The following is a 19,350-nucleotide window of genomic DNA, read 5'->3' on the forward strand; positions in this document are numbered from 1 at the left end:
CCGCGCCGCGTTGGGGCTGTCCACTCGCGTTCCGCCTGAGGAGGCGCCGCCGTCAGCACTGCATCCGCAGCGGAGCTGATACTGCTCCGAGCCAGCAGCCGGGAGCGGGGCGGCGGGTGAGTGGGCGCGAGCGGCCGCCGGGACTGTGCTGCTGCCCGTGCAGTGGGGAGCTGCTGGCGGGCCCGGGTCGGCTAGAGGGAAAAGAGTGGACTCCGGCTCCGTCCGCGGCGCCCTGTCAGGCCGTGCGGGCCAAGTGGCCCCCAAGGCTTGCCCCCCAAATCCCCGTCGTCGCGTCCTGGTCCTGACGGGATGTGCAGCTCCGAGAAGAAAGGGGCGGGGCGGGGGCACTGTGGCCGTAGCAGCGGCGGCTTTTGCTGAGCTTCCACTAGCTGGGAGCTCCGGCCGCCGGGGAAGGCTGCCGGTGACGGTAGCTGGCGGGGCGGGGCGGGGGGGGAGAGGGGCGTCGCTGTGGGTCGCCCGGCACTGCAGTGCCGAGAGGCTCTTCGCTCTCTGAAGTCATTGTTTGCCAGTCCTGAAGTGGCGTGGCAGACTCCCTGGAAGGGTTTTCTGGCCTGGGATAGAGTCAGTGTTTGCCTTCCAGCTCAGATGTAAATTTTAAGCCTACTTTCGAGCATTTTTTTTTTTTCTATCCTGTCGAAAATGGGAAAGGCATCTTGAGTGGAGGCACGTTCTAAGTATAACTTATAGCGTATAAAAAGAATGTAACATGCACGGTGGATGTTTGGATTGGAGGAACTTTTTACACATTTAAATTTGAGGCTTTTGCTTTGTTTCAGTGCAACCAACTTTCATCACCGTAAGCCTATAGATTTTTGGAGGGAGAAGGGCCATTGTACTCCGGAACACTTGTTGGACGGGGTTCGGAGAAATTCCTCTCTCAGGGCCAACTCTGTAATAGAAAGGGTTTATATATTTTTAAATCAGAGCTGTTTGAAATATAATGTAGCTCTTCTCCCCCCCCCCCAATCTCAGAAAGAAAGGAAGAAAGAAGGGAGGGAGGGGAAGAAGGAAGGAAAGAATGAGAGAAAACCAAAGTTTTAGGGAAGGTGACTAGAGTTAAAATACGCAGAAGAAAGACTCCTTGTTTAAACCTAATTGTATCACTAGGTTGAGAAACAAACCTTATCCCTTGACCATGTAAAATTTCCACCTCATTACGTTCCTCGCAGCTTCAGTTCTCATAAAGGAGTGATTTGAACTCTGACCACTCTTTATGGACCCAACACTACATTAAATGTAAGAGTCTGGCTACTCAGAACAGACTGGTTAGGTCAGCTTTGCTTTTTTATATATTAGTTTATTCTGTTGGTAAATTTACTTCCTAAGTTTTCACTTTACACTCATAAGAAAATGTAGGTTTTCTCTTTCAGTTTGCGTTTTCCTGCCCATTACTTCATTTAGTAAAAGCAACATGCTTGAAGACAAGCTTTAGGAAAGGCATTTTAACTGTTTATTTTTTCAACAAGAAGCATAAAAATAAGTCTTGCTTGTCTTACTGGGGAGTTAGATGTTAAGAATTATTTACTGCCCTCGTCAGCATCTGCAAGTAGCGTATTTTGGAGGGTCTGTTTGTTCTATTGCAGAATGATGAGGTAAAAAAATAATCCCAGTAACACTTATTTTGTCATGTCAGAATTAGGAGTACGTAGGTTACCAGTTATATCAGTGTTGATTCATCCCATTGCTTTCCTACAGCGCAAACATGAATGTTGGAGTTGCCCACAGTGAGGTGAATCCAAATACCCGTGTAATGAACAGCCGGGGTATGTGGCTGACATATGCTTTGGGAGTTGGCTTGCTTCATATCGTTTTACTCAGTATTCCCTTCTTCAGTGTTCCTGTTGCTTGGACCTTAACAAATGTTATACATAATCTGGTAAGAATTTCACCTTATACTGAACACTTAAGGTTTAATGGTTTTACAGGGCAAGGCAGGAATGGGAAGGTACTGTTTTGCAAGACGAAAAGAGTTGTGGAGATGGATGGTGGTGATGGTTGCATAACATCGTGAATGCACCGAATACCATTGAACTGTATGCTTAAGAGTGGCTAAATGGTCCATGTTATGTGTATTTAAACACAGTTTTTTTAAAAGCTTAAAGTTTTATGTTACAAAGAAGAAAAACACATGACTCAGTTTTTTTAAACAGTTTGATTGATATATAATCTAAAATTCACCCATTTAAAGTGTACAGTTCAGTGATTTTTAGTATATATGACAATTTTGAAGAACTCTTATCTGGAATAAGATTATATTTTTCCGATCACTTTATATTTAAACATTGGACCCTTTTTGTAAGTAAGACATTTTTTTCTCCTGTTGGTTTTATAAAATCTGAAAAAAAGTAGGGCATTTTAGCAAAAATTATAAGACACTGTAATTCAGGCCAGTATAATATATTGATTAACCAGAATGTATCAGAGGAAGTAATTATGTTTTTTGGTTAACTGGAGTCTAATGAACATCTTTGGTTTAAATCCTTTCTAAATTGTATATATATACTTTTCTATTTCAGTATAGAAATTTTGAGCTTAATCATATCTTATATGATTCAGAAACTTATGGTACCTTAGCTTCTTCCTGTTGACTATTGCTCTTTTGTATTATATGATAGCCCTACAAAGTACCAGAGGTTAGATTGACTCTACTGACCATATTATGCAGCCCTGGAAATTGCCTGTTTAAAAACAAAACAAAACAAAACAAACAAAACGTGATAGTGACTTTTCTTGTCTTTAACAGCCTATTAAAGTAGAATGAAAGGGGAAAAATCTGGTTAATTGAGACTTTTAATTGAATCCAGATTAACTATATATTTGTTTAAAGATCTACCCAAAATGAAGAGCTTAGAACTTTAAGACAGAAAAATGTAGGAGAAATAGGTTTTTTAAAAATTGATATTATTTATATCTTCTGGAAAGCATTTGAAGTTGACTGGAGGACAACAAAGATGATGTGGTAGAGATCAGTGAATGTCCCTTTAGTCCATTTTATGTGATAGACTTTGGAAGGAAGTGTTTAAAAACAGTTTTTAAATAGTGACTTCTCTGAAATATTTGACACTAATCATATCCCTTTTATTGGAATTCTTTTCCTTTGGCTTCCATGAGATTGCTTTTTCCTAGATATATTTCTGATCTTTCCTTTACTATTTCCTCTTGCACAGTTTTCTCTTTTCCTCTCTTAAATATTACTGTTCTCAAGGTCCTTTTTTTCTTTTTTTGCGGTATGCGGGCCTCTCACTGCTGTGGCCTCTCCCGTTGCGGAGCACAGGCTCCGGACGTGCAGGCTCAGCGGCCATGGCTCACGGGCCCAGCCGCTCCGCGGCATGTGGGATCTTCCTGGACCGGTGCACGAACCCGTGTCCCCTGCATTGGCAGGCGGACTCTCAACCACTGCGCCACCAGGGAAGCCCTCAAGGTTCTTTTCTTCATCTCTTCTTATGATATATATTCTATCTAGGTTGCTTCATCTATCTGTTAAATGATGATGACCATATTAATACTGCCAGATCACCTTGCACCTTAAACCAAACAAGTATAAACTGAATTCATTCCTGATATATCCCTTACCACCCACCACAATCTGTTCCTGGATTTTGTTCCTAATCTAATCTAAAGGTACCACTATCTGCCCGGTAAGCCAAGCCACATAGCTGAATGTCAGAGGTAAAGTGATTAATATAATGTATTATCCAAACTGAGACTGTTTGGAGAGTAAAAGAGAGCTCTAGTAATAACTACTCCAAGAGAGTAAGTGTAACTCAGGACCACCCATGGCAAACTAGTATATATAGTCACCCTAGACTTAGGGTAACTCTTTTTCCTTTGTATTCCACATCCATTTAGTCAAAGCCTTGTCTATTCTACTGCTTTACTGTCTTCAACTTGATCCTTATGGGCGTTGCTATAATTTCATGCCCTTTTTCCCCCTCAGGTAGGTTACCCCAGTAGATCAAGTGGTCTCTTTGACGCTTCTCTACTCTACTTTCCTTCATTCCAATTTGGCAGGGTGATATTTTTGAAATTCATGTTTGTTCAGGTCACACTCTTAAGTCCTTCAGTGATTCCTTGTTACATTCATAGTAAAATAGCAAATTCTTTGTGTGGCATACAAGGCCAGTTGATAATACTACAGAGGCAAGAAAGAGACCCGATCTTAACATCTCTCCAAACACAAGCTGTGCTCTACAATAATGAAAACCATCTTCTCTCACCTTTTTGCTTTGGCTTAGGCTCTTCCACTATTTTAATACCTCTTCCTCCTTCCTACTCTGCCTGGCTAATTCCTGTTTCTCCAGGAAAACTACTCAAGTGTCACCTCTTCTAGGAAGCTACAAAAGTCCCATGCTACATTGTTTTTTCATGTATTTATCATCCTTTTATAATTAGCAGTTTATCTTTTTTTTGGTTTTTTAATTTCTTTATCTCTAAAGACTTATTTAAATGTTTGCTGAATAAATTAGTCTGTTCTCACCTAATTTTCCCTTCTCCAGTGGCACATGTATTAAATGTACTTTAGAAGTCATCTCCTCCCTTCATGTTTTCAGTTGGTTGACTGAGACTGAGGCACAGTATGTGGCCATGGACAAAGGACAGGTGATGAGAACAAGTAGGGAAGCAAAGTTCTGACTTCTTAGTCCTCCACTAAAAACCTGACTAACCAGCCATGGATGTGGCAATTACATGATGCCAAATGTAAATTTCTTTTGAAGTTAGCCTACATTAAACCAATTAAAAATGTGAAATACATACTGCATGCTTTTAAACATGGGAAAATAGACCAAATATGGGAAAAAAGAAAAAACATGGTCTCTGTCTTTCTGAACCATATAGTAGAAACCTACAGCAGTTGTTTTTACTCAGTGCTACAGTTCACTCTTAGAAGTTTTAATACTTCACAAAATTCTTATCCTGGCTTTTAAAATGAAAGAGAATTCTCTTCATTTTGAGTCAGTAAATATTTGTTAAGGGCTAACCATGAGCTATATACTTTTTTCCCTATTTCTTTTAATGTGGGTATAAATCATCCATCACTAAAATTTTATAGAAAAACTATTAAAAATAAAAATAATGGAGTGGAAGATAAATGGTTAGATAAGATTTTATTCTTACTCATTAAAAAGAATACATAAAATCATTTGAATGTTATATTCTGAACACTGGTGAGTGTATGTGATTTGAAGTAAATAATTCGAGTACTGTTCTTCTTTCTCCTTGATAATTCTAACACATGTATGGTCTAGAGTAGAGATTCTTAACTTTTTTGGGTCACATTCTCCTGAGAATTTGAAAGCATACAATTTCTGTTTCATAGTCTCTTTTAAAACCCATGTGAAAATGGTTTCTTGTGCTTACAGAATAAACATTCCTTGGCTTAATGTCATCTTGGCTTAATATCTAATACTTGCTTTGTAAGAGCCCTTGTTCCTGAGGTAGGCAGGCTAATGGGAAAACAAACATTATGTAAACAACTTTAATACAATATGTTGTGCTATAGTAAAAGTATTTTCAATAAAATTCTATATAGGTACATAGGCAACAGGTTAATTATTGCTAGAGAAGGGCTTCACTAAGGAGTTATCATTTGAGCTGAACCTTCAAGACTGAGGTAGGTGACAAGGAACCATCAAGGCTTTAGCCTGAGCAACAAGGAACCTTCCCCTCCTCTGCATTTCCTGAGTACTTTGATTGTACCTTTGATAGTAACTTCTGCCCTACATTGTAGTTGTTTATGCATATCTTTTTTTTTTTTCCTTTACCATCTCTTAGAAGATTGAACTTTCTCAAGGCATTGGACACGTGTTGTTCAATTTCATATATGCATATAGGTCCTGTGTCCTGTACATATTAGCCACTTATTAAATGTTTGTAGAGTTATATCCAGTTGAACATGAATCCATTCCTCTATTGCTTAAGTGTCACTGTAGGTAAACAACTTTTAAATTGCCTATTGGAATAACTAGGAAGCAGATAGACTAAGCTTTGAAAAGAAGGGCTCTCTTAACCTAGTAGAATAATGTAAAATTTCAAATCACTAATATTTCTATTTTTTCCACATATTTATTAAAAGTTGAAGTAAAAAAAATGACATCACATCATGACTTTAGTAAGTAAAGCTGTTTCATGACCATATATAGGCTTTATTCTGTTACCAGTGCCTCAGACAGTGATCCTGCAATGAAGCATTAACTATCAATCTAAATGGGCATCTCAAGTAAACCACATCTAGTATACATTGGTTTTTTCCCCTAATTAACCACAAAATTAGATGCTTAAACTTATCACTGGACAGAATGGCTTTTAGTAATGTTTTTTACTTTATTTTTAAAAACTAACTTCAAAAGACACTATTGAGGTACAGTGGTGATTTTAAAAGTAAATTGTGTTGAACATTATACTTGCTACATCAAACCATCTTTATTGCTTTGGAAAAGAACTATTGAGACAAAAACAGTCCTAATATTAAGTATTTTCAAAACAATTTTCCCCGATACAGAGATTTTGTTTATTATTATTTTCCAACTTTTATGTTTTTATCATTTTATAAGTATCATCAGATTTACTAATATGACACTCTAAACTTTCCTACACATTGGAGAAAAGGTAATTCTATCTCCCAACAGGAAATGTGTTAGAAAATGTAAATGTAATGATGCAAAGCTACCCTGATGGTACTTTTCGTTTATTTTCAATTTTATAGGAGATGAAAACAGGTTACTTTTAGTTGACTTAGAGTTGTTTTCAGCAAATAATATTTGCATGTAAGCCCCTGGAAGTTTTGTTTTACTCTGAAGAAACTGGCCACAGTCTTTCACAATATGAAATCTTAAAACTTGAGCTGTCAAGTTAATCACGCTCTCTGTCACAGTCTGCAACTGTCTTAATGCTAACTGGCAAATATTAATTTTGTATTTGATATTGATTATATACCCCCTGCTTGTTTTCCAGGGGATGTATGTATTTTTGCATGCAGTAAAAGGAACACCATTTGAAACTCCTGACCAGGGTAAAGCGAGGCTCCTAACTCATTGGGAACAACTGGACTATGGAGTACAGTTTACATCTTCACGGAAGTTTTTCACAATTTCTCCAATGATTCTGTAAGTGGTGGAAATTTTCAGGTATGAGGAGAATTGGATGAGAGGAAGCCATCCTTTTAATAGAAAATTTGAAATAGAAACAGAATATTTTGTTGAAAACCTATATCAGTAAATTGCTACTTCATAGAGAGTATAAAATCCAGGCAAAATTTTTAACAAGCTGGTAATAAACCAGTTTTCACTTCAGTCAAATATATATGGAGACAACCTTACATGTTTATCAGTATGACAAGACATTCTAGAATACAAGTTAAATATATTCTAGTTCATGTCTTTAAGCTGCTTGCAAGAATACTAAACACATAGTCTTGTTCTGTATTCTACTATCAGATTAAATCTCCGTAAACAGGGATTTGGATGATTTCAGATGAATTTCATTGACCACCTGCCACATTTGGATGTTCAAACTCCTTGGGAGAGACAGTATGGTTTAGAGAAAAGAGAGGTTAGGCTTTCATTGTAGGACAGACCTGGGTTGAATCCTGTACCTATCACTCAGCCTGCTTGATTTGCTCATAAATAAAATTCTAGCCAATGGTACCTAACTCAATCTGATGCTGTAAGAAATAAATGAGATAATACCTATCTGTAAAGCATCTAACCTTATATATATGTAATTTCCTCCTGTTACCTGATATTCAGGGTCCTCCACAAAATGGTTCCTACCTCATTTTTCCTTTATGTGACTATTTTACCCTCACCCAACTTGTACCTGGTCACACTCTTCTAAGCAGCATTTCTTAAATACTTCATGTATAGTCCTATTTCTATGCCTTTGTTCAAGTCATTTCTCCCACCTGAAATGCCTGCTCCTTTCTTAATTTATCTGTCTTATTTTTCTTTCAAAATTTAAATTGTGACCTTACCAGTGAGGTCTTTTCCTTAGCAACCAGCCTTCAATGATAACGCTCTGCTTTGAAATCCATAGTAGTTGTTATATATCCCTTTTTTATTGCCACTTTGTATTATTTCTCTATTATTATGTTTATTTCTGCAAAGAATTTATAAGTACATAGATTGCTTTGAATTCCACACTCAGTTGCTTTCATATAATGGATGTTTCACATATATCCTAATCAAACACTCGATACCACAAAGGAGATATCTATCTATCTATATATATAGATAGATATCTCTCTATAGATATAGATATAGATATATATTTATATATCCATTATAGAATCAGTGCAGTCTGCAGCAGCTGGAAAGACTTCTTGGAGGCATTAGAATTCCTTATACTAGGACTTAGGGTAGGTTTTAGACAAGTGTTTAAGTTAGGGACGACATTTTCAAATGAAAAGAATAAAGTAATCAGGGCTTCCCTGGTGGCGCAGTGGTTGAGAGTCCTCCTGCCGATGCAGGGGACATGGGTTCGTGCCCCGGTCTGGGAAGATCCCACATGCCGCAGAGCAGCTCTGCCCGTGAGCCATGGCCGCTGGGCCTGCGCATCTGGAGCCTGTGGTCCACAACGGGAGAGGCCACAACAGTGAGAGGCCCGTGTACCCCCCCCCCAAAAAAAAAAAATAAAGTAATCATAAAGTGGTAGATTTCTTTTTCCTTATATTTATAGCACTTGGGAGGAAATTTTTTAAGTTTTTAATTGTTTTAGTCCCACATAAAATTCATGTCAAAAGAAAAATTATTTGTATGGCCTAACAAAGATTAATGCAATAACAAGAATAATGGTTATTCAAACAGCCCTAAATTTGTATTTTAGCTCTACTACTCTCTAGCTAGTGACTTTTAACCATATTCTTGAAAGTCTCAGTTTCCTCATCTATAAAATGTTGAGGATTGCATTATAATACAGTTAACCCTTGAACAATGTGGGGGTTATAGGCACCCGCCCTCTGTGCAGTTAAAAATCCAAGTATAACTTACATAGTCAGCCTTCTGTATCCCCATTTCCACATCCTCGGATTCAGCTAACTGCGGATCGTGTAGTAACTGTGGATCATGTAGTACTGTGGTATTTACTACTGAAAAATATCCATCTGTAAGTGGACCTGTGCAGTTCAAACCCTCATTGTTCAAGGGCCAACTGCACATGTAAAAAGCCTGACATATGCTGAATTTTCAATAGGAGCTATCACAAAAAAAGGTGATATCACTTAAAAGCCTAACTAAGATGTACCTGTGTACAACACCCATATTTCTTAAAGTGTACTTTTGACCAACAGGTATGATTTTAAATATTCTGTGATGAAATTCCTTATATAACTGAGGAAACAGCATTAAAGCTATCTGTGTAGCATTGATATTTTTCAGAGTGCATTTACATTTTCTTATTTGATCATTTGTCAGGTAGGTAGGATGAGTAATATTATCTCAGATTTTTAGATAAACAGATTCAAATGCATCATCTTCATCCAGATCTTGTAGCTAGTTGGAATCAAGAGCCCATGTTAAACCCTAAACTTCTAGCTTCCAATACAGGTCTCTTTCTAGTATACCCTTTGGCAGATAAATGCTACCACACTGATTCCTACCTGGGTTTTGCATCCCCTTGGAGGGTTGTGTAGGTTTTTGTAAGAGTCAGGTAATTTTCATATGATCCACACACACAATCAGTTTTTATTAAAAGACATAAAGGAGACATATGCTATGAGGAGAAGCCATTCCAAGAAGATTTATTATTTCTAACATATCAGATTACAGATTAAACCTGTAATGATGATGGGAAATTAAATGAGCTTACTGAATGTAAATGGTATCCTATTTTGTTTAGTTAAGGAAGTATGAAAACAGTCTTCAAGTATATGAAAGCAGGAAGATAGGGTTTAAAGTAAGGATTGAAGAATATGGTTTATTCTCAAGAATGAATTTTCTGACTATAGTTTGTGAAATAGGTGGAAGAGTATAGAATTTCTCAGTTTAGATGGTTCTGAAAATAATGTGTAGAGCTCTCTGATGTTTTTAGTTGTACTTGGAAAATAGCTGTTCTTTTCTAACCATATTACACAAGATATTTATCACTCCTTTAGAGGAAACACTATTAAAATACTTTTCTGTGTACTCTAAAAGTACTAATTAGACAAACACCCTTGTGCATAGTAACTTCTTAGTTATCATCAAGTAAGGTATGATGTTTTAGGATACTCTTTTAGTGGCCTCATGATGTGTCTTCATTTTGATGTACGCTTGGGTCAAACTAGGCATTCTGACTCGATGATCTGTGGTCTTAAAGGTGGCTTAGGCTTCTTAAAACAAATTCTCGGATATTGGATGTCTTTGAATATATATGTATGTATGTTCGGTTATAGCAAAACAGCTGGAATTTTACAATAGTGTCTCTCAAGTTTCCCGTTATACTGGTTATATACCTGTTCAACTTCAGTATGGAAATGAGAACATCAAAAGGGCAATCAAGTGTTTGTTTTCTTTCAAAGATGCTAAACTCTACTAATGCACTAACACCCGTTTTTCACAACTTTACAGCAGTAGTTTTTAACCTTTTGGTGGGTCACAAAATGGTTTGAGAATATGATGGATGCTTTGAATCTGGACTTTCTCTTCAGATATATACACATAGATACAAAACTACACCTGAAATTTCAGGAAGCACATGATCCCTAGTTTGAAAGCCTTCTGCTTTAAAGACAGTAGTAACTGTCTTGCATTAAATACATTTAACACGATTGCAGAAAAGCAAAATGTGCATATATGCCTCCATTAAACAAATGTTTAAATCCCAAATAAAATTAATTTAGGCCCCCAAACTAAAACTTTTGCTCTTGTTTTAGTGCTCAAAAAAATGGTTCTGCTTTTAGGTATTTATGTTTCAGTGACCTTTTTCCTACCTTTAAATATTTTAAAAATTCTAAGTAATTTCACTTTTAGATGTTATATATATATTCTTAACTTTTATTTCTACAGATATTTTCTGGCAAGTTTCTATACGAAGTATGATCCAACTCACTTCATCTTAAACACAGCTTCTCTCCTGAGTGTGCTAATTCCCAAAATGCCACAGCTACATGGTGTTCGGATCTTTGGAATTAATAAGTATTGAAATGTGTTTTGAAACAACAAAAATTTTTACAGCTACTGAGTTTTCTGTAAGGAAGGAATGTTACTAAACTGCACTGTTTCTGTGATAATGTGAAATGAGAGGTAGCTACATTGGAGAGCCAATTGCTGGTTCTTCATATGCTGTTTTGAAGTGCAGATTCTTATGAGAAGATGCCTTTGTTTAATGCATCTGGTATCCTTCTGAAGAGAGGCTTCAGAGGCAGGCTGGGCAGGCCCAGCTTATAAGGTAAATGGCTATAAAGTAAAGGTGTAGTAGATAAATCCAAGGAAATAAGAGATTTATAAGAAACTAAGTCCAGCTTAGCTTATAATGAATGGGCATTATGTTAAGAGAAGAAAATGTTTAATCATTCAGTCATGGTCAGTTTAAGCAGAGTTACATGTAAAACAGAATCATTTCTTTACAAGTTTATTATAGATTGTTTTTATTACCATGCATATTCCTTTTGTGTTATATAAGAGGATATATATCCTCTTATACAAACCAATTTTATACAAACCAATTCCTTTATACAAACAAATTCCTTTATACAAACCAATTCCTACCTTATGAATGTACTTTTTTGGTTTTGCAGGCTCAGCATTGTGTTGATAGATGAGTTCATTTTTACATTTATTAAGTTACTGAGTTCATGAAGGTCCACCTTCACGACTGATGGATGATAGAAGATAGTTAGGCACCTTAGAAGCAGCCTCTGAGTCGGCTTTCTAATTTTGGAACAAAGTGGGTTTTGCTGCCTTTCCAGATACAAGGCTGCTAAACTAATTAAGAAAAGAATTTATTTCTCGTAATTAAAGTATATGGTAACTCAAGGGTCTGCTTATTTGGTTGAACAATCTAATTGTTGAAGTCTGCCATTCTTTAGCGATGGAAATTTAAAATGGACAACTACATAGCCAACCTGTGATCTGGCAGAAACTGCTTCTTTAGCAATACTATCAGAGTAAATAATGGAGTCTTTTTTTAGCAGGTCTGCAGTAAAAGATATCTTTTCTTAGTCATCCTGCTCTCAATCTCCATACTTTGCCCATTAACATTTTGCCTGTCAATACATGAGTCTTAGTATAGATAACTCAGAATGGTAACTATTTCCAAAGCAGCAACCATACTGAATCCTTGTGACTTAAGAGAAGCTTTCTATAGTTGCTGACATTAATTGCAAGAAATAACTATACTCTACTTTGAGAAATAAACATGTCAAAAAAAGTTCTGATATGTGGCGAAACTGAAAAACCTAGTAACATTTGTAAGCAAAATTGAGTGAAAAGAATTATAATACCAACTTAAAAATCAGTTTGTTTCAAACTAACTTTTGGGGGTAATGATCATTGTTTTGCATTTCAAAAGTATTGAGTTTAGAAATCAGTTGTATGATAATGCCTTTGTATGTTTGTCTTTTCTCATGTATTTTTAAATAACCAGTAATCTATACTTTAATAAATTTTTCTTTGGTTAAGGTTATTGCAAAAGCTTTCCAAAGTCAGTCATCGAGTTACACTTAAATTTTTCAAGTTTTTTTTAAAGCAACTGAATTTGTAAAATTAAGGTAGCTAAAAAGTATTCTTTTGTTTTCCTTCATTTTAAAGTTTATTTCAAAAGGCTTATATTTTTTGCACAGACTTCAGAGATAGAAATCTGCCTCTAATACAGGTCTTCTGCTGTTTTCCCTACTTTTGCCCTTCAGTGTTTTAAAGATATTTATTCAGTAGATATTTGAGGGCCCACTCTGTTGTAGGAATTGTTTTAGGTATTGTGGATACAGTTTGTAAGCAAGACAAACCAAGTCCTTTCCCTTATGTGCTTACGTTCAAGTTGGAGAACATATAATAAATGAGTAAACAAATAATATTATTTTACATAGTGATAAATGCCATAGGGAAAAAAAATTAAGTCGGTGAAAGGCAGGGGAGCCTGCCTCAGAAAAGTCTTCCCTAAATATCCTAAGGTGACATTTAGACACAGATCTCCCTGATGTAAAGGAGCAAGGAGTACAAAGATCTGGGGAAAGAGACTTTCCAGTACTGGTGATGGCAAATATTAAAGCTCTGGGGCAGGAATGAGGGTGGTGTGTTTGAAGAAAAAGCAGACAGTCACTGTGCCTGGAAAGGAGTAATAAGCAACTAGAATGAGCTCAGAGAAGTAGGTAGGGGTCAGATCAATATAGGACTTTATAGACCAAGGTAAAGAACCAATTGTATTCTTAGCTTGACAAAGCCATTGGAGAGTTTTGCACAGGAGAGTAAAGGGATCTGGGGTTTTTTGTTTTGTGAAGGCTACTGGCTAATGTTGAAAAAAAACTGTTAAGGGAATGGGAAGCAGGAAGAATAGCTACTACAGGCAAGAGGTAGCTCAGACTAGGGAATTAGCTGATGTAGTGGTGAGAAGTGGTCAGATATGGGATATACGTAGCAAGTACAGCTCACAAAACACTGGTATATTGAAAGTAGGTGGAAGGGAACTAAAATGACTCATGGTTTTTTGGCCTTAAAACCTACGTGAATGGTTGAATGGTGAATATGAAAACTGTTCCCCATTTCACAAATTGGTAGAGTTTAGTGTAAAACAAAAACTTTTTTTTTTAAACAAAATCTATAATGACTATTGTTTGGAACAAAATCAATTGCTATGCTATAATTGCTCCTAATTTCAAGTCAGGACACATAATAATCAATTTCTTAATAGGCATGAGCTCAGAAATGCTACTGATTTTAGCATTCATTGGTGAATCTTTCCTGCAGCAGTTATTACTGTGGAGTTCCAGTGGTGGATTTCTATTTCCCTCATTCCTTCTACATGTATTTATTGGAATTCTTTTGTAAGGCATATTTTTCCTTTCTCTTCCATTTATTTATTCAATCATTTATATTATGGACTCATGGATATTTTATTCTTTGGTTTATATATCCATTATAATCATTATTAATTTGTTGCTAAAACTGTCCCCCATCTTTGACCATTGGGAGTTCCCAGTGGAACTTCCCAAGTTAACTCCTGTGTTCTTTTTTTTTTTTGCAGTACACAGGCCTCTCACTGTTGTGGCCTCTCCCGTTGCGGAGCACAGGCTCCAGACACACAGGCTCAGCGGCCATGGCTCATGGGCCTAGCTGCTCTGCGGCATGTGGGATCTTCCCGGACTGGGGCACGAACCCGTGTCCCCTGCATCGGCAGGCGGACTCTCAACCACTGCGCCACCAGGGAAGCCCACTCCTGTGTTCTTTTGACTTGCCTCATCCTTTATTTTTTTTTTTAAACATAGAATGGTATTTTTAGGTTTATGTCACTATTGTCAATTAAACTAGAAAGATCCTGAAGGGGCATAGCTATCTCCTTAACTAATATCTGTATGAATTAGCCTTATAAAACTATATGATGCTAAGAGTTGGAAAAGACCTTAGAGGCTGTAATTCAGCCCCATCCTTTACCTTGAATTTTCATCGACCCTCTATTCAGTTTCAGTGACACCTCTATTCAGTTCTGTGTTAGCACTAATAAAGGAAGACTTACAACTTACAAGACTGCATTTTTGTTATGGAATTTATAACAGGTTTTACAGTGAGCCAAAATTTAATCCTTATTCTGTATAACTCTTCAATTAGTTAACTTTTAAACTGTTATCAACGGCACTGAATATTACCAGAGCCTTCACCATTTTCCATATGATACGGTTTCAAATTTCTCCCACTATCCTGATAATTCTGCTGTAAGTTGCAATTTATTATTATATAGCCATAAGCTAACTACAAGAGGTGATAGATGTGATGTCACTACAACAGTACCACTTACCTTGTTCTGGATACTTTTTATTTTTATTTTTATTTTTTATTTTTTTTGCGGTACGCAGGCCTCTCACTGTTGTGGCCTCTCCCGTTGCAGAGCACAGGCTCCGGACGCACAGGCTCAGCGGCTATGGCTCACGGGCCCAGCCGCTCTGCGGCATGTGGGATCTTCCCGGACCAGGGCACGAACCCGTGTCCCCTGCATCGGCAGGCGGACTCCCAACCACTGCGCCACCAGGGAAGCCCTGGATACTTTTTATTTTTAATGCAGCCTATTATTTTAGCTATTTTGAGAGCCACGTATCACTGATTCACTTTATGGTCACTAAAACCTCAAGTCCCAACATGTAGCGCTGTTCAATGGTGGCTTTCCCTTCATGTACTTATTTAATGGATTTATTAAACCAAAGTCTAAGATTTCTTATTTTTTCTATAGATCCCCATGTTGTTAGATTTTAGCCTATTGATTCATCTTGTCTAGCTGAAGGTGAATCTTCTCATGTAATATATTTCTCTTATAGTATGTCTCCTATTTTAGTATATATCACTAGTAAATATGACTCCAAAATACCCTCATGCTAATCCTGCAAAAGACAAATGCAGCAACCCAGTATAGACCAATGCAGTTTAATAATCTTTCACAGGACAGATAGAAAAGTGTAATTCCCAAAACAGTTACATGGATATTACATATTGATGTTGGAAATGTAAACAAATTTAGTACTGGGAAGACAAGTCTAGGTAAAATAAAAGGAATTTTTGAGTAGCACTGGGCAGGGAAGTAAGGTAGGTAAGAGAATAGCAAAGATAAACCCTTTATTTTGCTTGATGTCAAAAAGTAGTGAAATGTCTCAGGTTTTTATTTTACCCCCTAATTTCAGTTCCAGTTAAAAATGATTCAGCAGATAGTTTGTTATATGGGGTTTAAAAGCTTTTGTTTAGCTACAGGTGAATGTATAAGAATTATAAACATCAAATTTAAAATACTGAATATCTTGGGTATACAGTACCCAGAAAGCTCAACTGTATTGGGTGATACTTTAGCTCTTAAATTGGGTGTTGGGTTCACAAAAGTTGATTATATTATTCTTGACCCTTTTTCATCTAAAATATTTCATAATTAAAAAATAGTAAAAATATACTTGGATTTTATTTTATGTTCAGTATAGCAGTGTAATTTATTCTATTTCTTGACTCATTCAAGTCTAATGAACAACTAATGGTTATGAAAGTGGCTCAACCTGTAGCTCTAAAGTTCTATATAATTTTAAGTTAGCAGGTAAGCCAATTTTATTACTATGTCCTTTAACTGCATAATTACATTGATAAAAATACATTCTTCTCAAATTCAAGAATATAAGTAAAGAAACTACATCATTAACACTGTAGAATGAACTCTAAAATATGAGAGGAATTTTATAATACATAAATATTCTGACTTTCCAAATATATAGTTACAAATTTTTTGACAACACTTTTTTGAAAAACTTGAAGATTTTGCAAGATAAGCATGCATTATCTTCTTCATTTTATAATTTTTTAAATGGAAACAGAAGAGCAGATGATTTATTGGCTATTGCCCAGGAAAATACGAGTATACCAGCTACTACACGAAAACCTGATACAGTGATCCTGCTTTGAAACATCTGTCCCTCCTCTGAATTATCAAACACATGCTTCTATTATGGTGCTTAATGGTCATAGGGAGTTTATGGAAGCAACAAAGAAATTCACCCTCTCCCTCTACTGCCAAAAAACGTAGACCCCACACACTTGAAAAATAAGGTCATCTGAGTATGGCAAATTCTCAAAAAATTAACAGAATTACCATATGATCCAGCAATTCCACTTCTGGGTATATATCCCAAAGAAGTGAAAGCAGGGACTTGAAAAGATACTTGTACGACCCACGTTTATACCAGCACTATTCGTAACAGTCAGAAGGTGGAGGTAACCGAAGTGTCCACTGTCAGATGAATGCATAAACAAAATATGGTGTATGTACACAGTGGAATATTATTTAGCTTTAAAAGGAAGGAAATTCTGACACATGCTACCACACTGGATGAACCTTGACATTAATGCTAAGTGAAATAAGCCAGTCACAAAAGGCCAAGTACTGTGTGAGCCCACTTACATGAGGTACCTAGAGCAGTCAAAGTCATAAAGACAGAAAGAATGGTGGTTGCCAGGGGCTGGGATGAAAGGGAAATGGGAAATTAATGGATACAGAGTTTCAGCTGGGGAAGATGGAAAAAGTTTTGGAGATGGATGGTAGTGACCGTTGCACAAAAATGTGAGTGTACTTATTGCCACTGAACTGTTTAAAATGGTGATTTTGTTAACATATTTTAACACAATTTTTAAAAAGCAGTAAATTTGTAAAATAAGCATAATCGTTCTGCAAATGAAATAAAAAGCAAAATATCTTCCAAAGATGAGACTTGATTGATGGTATTACCATTAATGAAAGAATGTTCCACATCAAAAAATATTTGTCAGCAAAGAAACTTTAAAAAGAGAAAGGCAAATGACAGTGTATTTTTAGCACAATCCAACCTGTGAAGAACATAAGGCAGGTATGTGACTCAAGTGGAAAGGGGTGCATCAGGCCTGAAATATTAGCCATTAGAAGCACCAAACTCATTTCTATTGCTTCCATTCCACTGTGCTAAACAATCTGGTTATAATTTGGATCTGGCTTTCATTGTAATTTGATCAACACAGAGAAGGTGAGGATCAGCAGGCTCAACTATCCTAGACCCTCCATCATTTCTCTTAAGTTAATACATTAGTATTATGGGTTTTACATAGCGGTTTCTTAGCAAATTGAGTGTGTGACTCAGCACTACAGAGTCCAATCACTTCCAGATCTGATAAACTAATTTCAACCTAAGAAAAGAATCAGATATTGAAACCCGGTCATCACACCATGGTCCTGCTAGACTGTGGATACCGCCTTCCCCCGCAACTTTTCTCTCAATGCACATTTTCCATAATGCTGTATGGTAATTGCCTATTATTAGACTCAGTTCCTTGAAAATAGAAAATGGATTTTATCTTTGATCCCTAACAACTAATAAACTGCCTAGCACAAAGGAAAGAACCAATAAATATGTGATACGTGAAAACGAAATCCAGTTTAGTAAGACATAATTAGGGAATGAGTATTGTAGAGATTCTTCTATATAAAGTTTTCCTCTTAAGTTTACAAACGGGAAGCTAAGCAATAGCAGAGACAAAGTGAACATATTTAGATTCAGAGCTCTCAATTCAAGTTGAAGTTACAGTGGTTAAGCCATATTTTCTTGAGAATGCCCATGAATGTGGCATTCAAACCGTATGATGTGATCTTCATGAAAGCTCAGACAAGCCCCAGAGAGCTTGCCTTTCCCGCAATAACTTCTCCAGTACGATAAAGAACATGGAAGCTTTATACCTTCACTTGCCAAATATGTGGGACTGATGTAAGTACCATTTCTTTCTACCACCCACATGCACTCAATAAAATTTCTTCCTAATGTGTCCTAAAGTTTGGCTCTTTCACATAATGCAGCATTCAGACTCAACACCAGCCAAGAGTGCCCAGTTAAGGATTCTACTATTGATACTACCAAACACAACAGGGATAACTCTTGACAGCACAGGAGAGCACTGGAACAAAGTAATTCAAGTTGCAAGAAAATGCCAGACGGGAATGATTTTTTGTTCAGAATAGATCACAGTGTATAAGAAAATAACTCCTGACCTATCATATGCAATCAGGATGACTACTTTTTCTTAACCTTTAGGTCTTAAGTTTTCTTTTTTCCTCTTTTGGGTCAACAGCACATCCTAGGGAAAATATGAACTATTTAATCTTCTGTCAGTTAAGAAAACAGACTCCAGAGCAGATGGCCTGACTTCTAATACTAGCTCTGCACTTACCAGCTGTGTAACCTGCAAATCACCCAAACTCTGTGGTCCAGTTGTCTCATCTGCAAAATGAGGGCAGTAACTACCTCATGCGATTGTTGTGAGGATTAATTAATCTGCAACAGTGCCTGGCACATAGTAAGTGCCACTTTATTGTTAATTATGGTTATTATTGTCACATAAATGAAATTTTTGATAAACGTAAGTTCTACCTTAAAAATTCTTAACTAATGTCCTGATAATTATAAATTTACATATCTGGAAATTATGAATTACACATCTGCCACTAGACCAAAACTGTGACTTCCCTACCTCATACCAAGAACTTCACACCATGCAAGGCGCAGATACATGTGCCAGCCCTGTCCAACTTTGCATTTATAAAGTCCTTGTTCAGTAAAATCTTAGCGTCTAGCAGGGAAGAAAAACAGATTGGGATAAATCTAATCAAATGGTAACAAGTTCATATACAAATAAAAACAAAAAAAGACTGAAGGAGGTA

General features: G+C 36.7%; 1 protein-coding gene across 3 annotated transcripts; it reads left to right on the forward strand.

The window, feature by feature from the left end:
* Position 1: 1 nt before the first annotated feature.
* On the forward strand, positions 2-16,330 carry ORMDL1 (ORMDL sphingolipid biosynthesis regulator 1). Of its 3 annotated transcripts, XM_060106066.1 has the most exons (5): positions 2-116; positions 1,717-1,897; positions 6,973-7,124; positions 11,001-11,129; positions 14,173-16,330. In XM_060106066.1, the coding sequence occupies exons 2-5, from the start codon at positions 1,724-1,726 to the stop codon at positions 14,405-14,407; spliced, it is 690 nt and encodes a 229-aa protein (XP_059962049.1). In that variant the 5' UTR covers positions 2-116; positions 1,717-1,723; the 3' UTR covers positions 14,408-16,330. The 3 variants fall into 3 exon arrangements, with proteins under 3 accessions (XP_059962049.1, XP_059962050.1, XP_059962051.1); XM_060106067.1 differs by lacking the exon at positions 14,173-16,330 and having other exon boundaries at positions 11,001-12,571; XM_060106068.1 differs by lacking the exon at positions 14,173-16,330 and having other exon boundaries at positions 6,973-7,145; positions 11,001-11,081.
* Positions 16,331-19,350: the final 3,020 nt, after the last annotated feature.

This window comes from Mesoplodon densirostris, chromosome 8 (assembly GCF_025265405.1).
Source record: "Mesoplodon densirostris isolate mMesDen1 chromosome 8, mMesDen1 primary haplotype, whole genome shotgun sequence".
Classification (NCBI taxonomy): domain Eukaryota; kingdom Metazoa; phylum Chordata; class Mammalia; order Artiodactyla; family Ziphiidae; genus Mesoplodon; species Mesoplodon densirostris.

Bases quoted from the DNA above. Each gene is read 5' to 3' on its own strand.
- ORMDL1 (XM_060106066.1), top strand. From the start codon at position 1,724: ATGAATGTTGGAGTTGCCCACAGTGAGGTGAATCCAAATACCCGTGTA. The intron at 7,125-11,000 runs GTAAGTGGTGGA...TTATTTCTACAG, and splicing joins ACAATTTCTCCAATGATTCT to ATATTTTCTGGCAAGTTTCT. The intron at 11,130-14,172 runs GTATTGAAATGT...TTTTTTTTGCAG, and splicing joins CGGATCTTTGGAATTAATAA to TACACAGGCCTCTCACTGTT.